Source organism: Nyctibius grandis, chromosome 6, assembly GCF_013368605.1.
Source record: "Nyctibius grandis isolate bNycGra1 chromosome 6, bNycGra1.pri, whole genome shotgun sequence".
Taxonomy (NCBI): domain Eukaryota; kingdom Metazoa; phylum Chordata; class Aves; order Nyctibiiformes; family Nyctibiidae; genus Nyctibius; species Nyctibius grandis.
Window position 1 is genome coordinate 86,868,023 of NC_090663.1, and position 4,824 is coordinate 86,872,846.

The 4,824-nt window shown below is 45.3% G+C and overlaps 1 protein-coding gene across 1 annotated transcript; it reads right to left on the reverse strand.

Annotated features, from left to right (window-relative positions):
• Positions 1 to 333: 333 nt before the first annotated feature.
• NPFFR2 (neuropeptide FF receptor 2) lies at positions 334 to 2,734 on the reverse strand. The gene is made up of 3 exons (XM_068403818.1): positions 2,407 to 2,734; positions 1,464 to 1,563; positions 334 to 1,174 (listed from the first exon to the last, which is right to left on the reverse strand). The coding sequence occupies exons 1-3, from the start codon at positions 2,732 to 2,734 to the stop codon at positions 334 to 336; spliced, it is 1,269 nt and encodes a 422-aa protein (XP_068259919.1).
• Between the last annotated feature and the right edge of the window lie 2,090 nt (positions 2,735 to 4,824).

The window sequence follows — 4,824 nt, forward strand, 5'->3', positions numbered from 1 at the left end:
GTATCTGAGACCGTAATCATAGTTCTCTTTTTCTCTTATGTCACAATAAATGGGAGGTAATCCCATTTTAATCACATCTTTGCTCCAGCCCAGTTCAGGAGCAGCGAGTCATCACAGACTGCAGGGGAGCTGCCACTGGTTTAAGCTGGTGACACAAAGGGCTGGATTTGGTTTCCTACTTATATCAGACGCTCAGATATTACACAACCTGCATATCTCTTTGAAAACAGAAACACCTTGTTTTTTTTTGTCAGAAAGGGCTTACACAGCACGAGTTTCACAACACAGTGAACTCTGCTAGGCATAAATCATTTAGGTAGTTCATAGCATGTTTCACTTAATCCCATCGTTGCAGAGCTCTTCTAGATCCTCCATTATCAAATCCTGCTGGTTATTCACCCAACTCCCTTTCTTGACTGTCTTCCCCTCCTCCTTAGCATTCTGACAAGCTTGATCCTGGGGTGTCTGGCAGTTGGCAGCTGGCAAAATGGCATTGCTTTGGCCTCGCTGAGAACAGACCTCCCTGTTACCCATCCCCCTGGAGCAGAGCTGAAGTCTGAAGGCTGCCTGAAAGCCTCGGCGAAAGTTCTCGTTAAAGAACCCGTAGATGATGGGGTTGACACTGCTGTTGAAAAAGGCCAGCCAGTGAGCAAAGGGGTAGATGTAAATGTTGATGATCTGCAACTGGATATCCGAAAGGTTGGCGTAGTCTGAGAGCATCATCAGAGTCCACAAGGGAAGCCAGGACAGGGTGAAAAGCAAAGCCACAACAATGAGCATTTTGATGACTTTTTGTTTCTTCTTGGACACGCTGTGCCGCCGCTCCTGGCTGTGTTTTCCCCCCGTGGGCGTTGCTGTGTTGAACAGAGCAATGCTTATCCTGGCGTACATGATAACAATGAGCGACAGGGGAGCCAGGTAGATGTTGGCAAACAGAACCGTCGTGTAGATCTTTCTCATCCCCGGGTTCGGCCAGTCCTCCCGGCACCAGTACACGGGGCGGGTTTCGTTGCCGTAGCCAAGGATCACCCTGAAATGCTTCTCTTCTTGTACCTGCAGCATGACTGCAGAAGGACACATGATGGTGATGGCCAGGAGCCAGATGACTGCTATAATGGTGACTGCAGTGGAAACGGTCAGCTTCTGCTTGAACGGATAAACAATGCATCGAAACCTGTGCCAGAGACACCAGGAACATCCGTGGAGAAGGCATTTGAGGAGTGCTAAGGAACAAACCAGTTCTAGGCAGTCAGGTGTAGCCCAGCTGTACCATCCCTAAGAGATACCAGTGGAGGAGCAAATTGCTGTAGCTGCTCTTTAGACCTGGCCACATTTTGCTTTGCTTAAGAGCCTTAGGAGCAAAATACCTCTAATTTATTGCAGTGTTGTGTGGGTTAATGCAGCGTGGTCAGGTGGCCAGGGGGAGATGGAAGCGACAGTTTACAGTCTCTGCATCCCCTTACCTGTCTACGGCAATAGCAACCAGAGTGAAGACAGAGGCAGAAACGGAGATTCCTTGCACCATCCCGCTCATCTTGCAAACCAGGCTCCCAAATGGCCATCCTGGAAGGAAACAGGCAGTTGAAATTGCCTCCACCTCACTGCAGCACTGTGCTTATGCCCATAAGAGGGAATTTCCACCCCAGAACTAATACATTTATTTTGCTCGTGTCAGGGAGGCAGAGGTTATGTCAACAAATGCTTTGCCAAATGCCTCGAGTGAGCTTCTGGTGTTCCAAAAAACAGCAAAGCAAATATTTGTGGTTTAACATCCCGTTAAAATGAGATCTCAAGACAGGAAAGGGAATCGACCGCTACAGTTGATGGTTCTGGCTCATAGCATCTGCCAAGTCTCCCTAAACATCTAACCTGGTAGTGGGAGAATCCCTTCCTAAAGAGGAGGGATGTGGAAGTCAGCAAGGACAGCCCCAGTCAGAAGGGGGGTTAGAATCATAGAATCACAGAATCGCTTTGGCTGGGAAGGACCTTTAAGAGCATCGAGTCCAACCATTAACCCAGCACTGCCAAGCCCACCACTAACCCATGTCCCTCAGCACCACATCTACATGGCTTTTAAATCCCTCCAGGGATGGTGACTCCACCACTGCCCTGGGCAGCCTGTGCCAGTGCTTGACAACCCTTTGGGTGAAGAAATTGTTCCTGATCTCCAATCTAAACCTCCCCTGGCACAACTTGAGGCCGTTTCCTCTTGTCCTATCGCTTGTTACCTGTGAGAAGAGACAGGGTTAGAGGCTTGTCTTCCTCACCTCTGACTTCCAGTGACTTGAAATGCCTACAGAGCCCACTCAGTGCAGCGGCTCTCAGGGCCCTTGGGGAGGCCAGCACCCAGAAATGCAGGCGAGTCCCCCTCGAGCTCTTTCTGCCACGTGGTGCGAGTCCCCCTACCTGCAATGATGTTGTCCAGGAGGGTGGTGGGCATGCAGAAGATGCCCACCAGTAAATCGCTGACGGCCAGGTTTAAGATGAAAAGGTTTGTGACTGTACGTGTGTGTTTGCTCCTCAGGACGATAAAGCAGACCAGCCCGTTGCCAACCATGCAGAGCAGGAAGATGAGGAGGTACGAGGCGATGAAGACAGCTGCCACTGAAGGCTGGTGATGGTAGAAGTCCACGTAGGAGATGTTGCCTTCTAAGTAGAGGTACTTGTATGTCCCATTATAATTCAGCGTGTGAGGCCAATCAAATGAAGAGTTTGAGTCCATTTTCTTACTCATGTTGTAATGAGCCCTAAAAGATATTTTTTAAAAGGTCATTTTAGTATGCTTGAAATTGATCTGAAGAAATGTGGTGAGTTTGGATAGACTGCGTGCTGAAATACATGCAAAGCTTGTGTACACTCATCCCTCCATGACTTATTTTAGCAGACCATGTTCTGAGCCTCCCCTGATAGGAAAAGCAACAAATAGTATTAGTTTGATTTTACACCACAGGCGTACAAAAGTGACCAGTAAGACTGCTGAAGGTTTTCTTCCTTCTACAGGCTCTATAAATTAAGTCCTTCCTTTCCCAAAAGAGAGAAAAGCCAGACAAGATGTAAGCTGGTCTCTTGTGTCGTGTCAAGTAAACAAACCAACAACCTGACAGTTTATTTTGAGGAAAAAAATAATCAGAATTCTTGAGAAATCCATTTACTCAACAGCTTGAGTAATCTGGCACTCAGGCAATGGGGAGATTGCTGAGCCGTGAAAAACAGCCATTAAATTAAAGCTTTCTGAGGTGGCACAAACCTTCTGCCTGGATTTATCCCAATCCAGTCCCATTTCACTGAAAATGAAATATTTTTGTGTACAGTTGGTATTAGGCCACAGTTGATTTTACTTCCCTGCTTATAAGCTACATAGATCAGGAGATGAGTCTGTAAACATGAAGGACTGCACTGTGTTTAAAACCTGCTGAGGTACAAGATGGCTGGATTCATTTCCTAGCTCTCCTACTGAATTCCCCTGTGACCTTGGGAATTCATAATCTCTCTGTGTTGTGGTTTTCCTGCTGTAAAATGTTGAGTAATACTTTTCTCACAGTTTATTCAGACTGTAAAGTAAATTCTCCCATTTTATATTTTCATTAGATTACCGTTGGCCAAAACTACAAGCTTTTTCTAAGAGACTTTTTTCAAGACTGAACTTTTCTTGATCTTGTATCACCTGGGTTTCAAGCTCCAAGTATCTACGCCTGCTGCGTTGTGGTAGCAATGCTTTTGCTGGGGTGATGGCTTGAACAGAAGGGACACAAGGCGCTTTATTCGACTGCTTGATGGAGCTGGAAGGATCAATTTAAGGCAGGTACAGAATTTGTATGGCCCAAACTTACTTTCAAATTTAACTGATGAACTCTGTGAGCCACAATCTGTTTTCTTGCCTTGTAGAACCTCTAGTTATACAAGATGCTGCACCAAAATTCTCAGTCAAACCTTAACCATGACAAACTTCTAACGTGTATGTTCTACAGCTCTTACAGAAATGGTGTTAGTCTACTTTACAATCCAACCCTGGCATCTTGACCTTTACAGCTGACACCACATAACCTGACTTGGAAGCAGCGTTCAGAATTTTTTCCCACGTTTATCCACTAGATGGAGACACCAAAAAAGGCAGGAGGATGGAGGTGTTGGTAAATTAAAAGAACTGCAAAATTAATTGGTGGCAGAAGACATAAAATTAATGTATGGGTGCAGGCGCCTTTAGGACGCTCACAAATCCCTGCCATTCCCTGATATATTTACTCACACCTAATTCTCAGGAAAGCATTGCAGCTTCTCTATATTTTGCTTGTCAATTAAACTAAATAACATCAAAGCCTCTGCAAGTGTTTTACTTCCAGGTAGCAAGTGCAGTAAAAAAAATATTTATACTGATATGCCTCAGGTTTGGAACAAGCAGAGTAGTGAAAAAAAGGTCGTGTTCTGGTGTCTTCTGCCTTTTTAGAAGTCAGCAGCAGTCCCATGTTTGTAATGGTTCTATATTTTTACATATTCATTAAAACATCTGCACATTAAGGCACTGTTTCTTGTCACGGGCCAAAAGGGAGCATGAGAGATGCTGAGCTTTAAATGGGGTTTTAGTGATGCAGCATCTCCTGGGATTTATAAAGCACAGCTCCAGATCTGTGATTAAAGGAACAGTGTAAACTACTGTTGTCAAATATCTACATTTGAATTCTGCCAACACATCTTGGGCATGTTTGTGTGCATGTATCAATATTCTCTCACGCTCCCTTTTGGCCCATGACAAGAAACAGATTTATTGTTGCTCACCTTCCTCATTAAACATGTATTTGGCTCCTTTGTTTTGGCTTAGGCTGCACC

What these genes read in the sequence shown, in the direction of transcription:
- NPFFR2 (XM_068403818.1), bottom strand. Translation starts at nt 2,734, where the DNA reads ATGAGTAAGAAAATGGACTCAAACTCTTCATTTGATTGGCCTCACACG. An exon ending in CCTGGACAACATCATTGCAG is followed by an intron (nt 1,564 to 2,406) that starts GTAGGGGGACTC and finishes GTTTCCTTCCAG; the next exon opens with GATGGCCATTTGGGAGCCTG. An exon ending in GTTGCTATTGCCGTAGACAG is followed by an intron (nt 1,175 to 1,463) that starts GTAAGGGGATGC and finishes TCTCTGGCACAG; the next exon opens with GTTTCGATGCATTGTTTATC.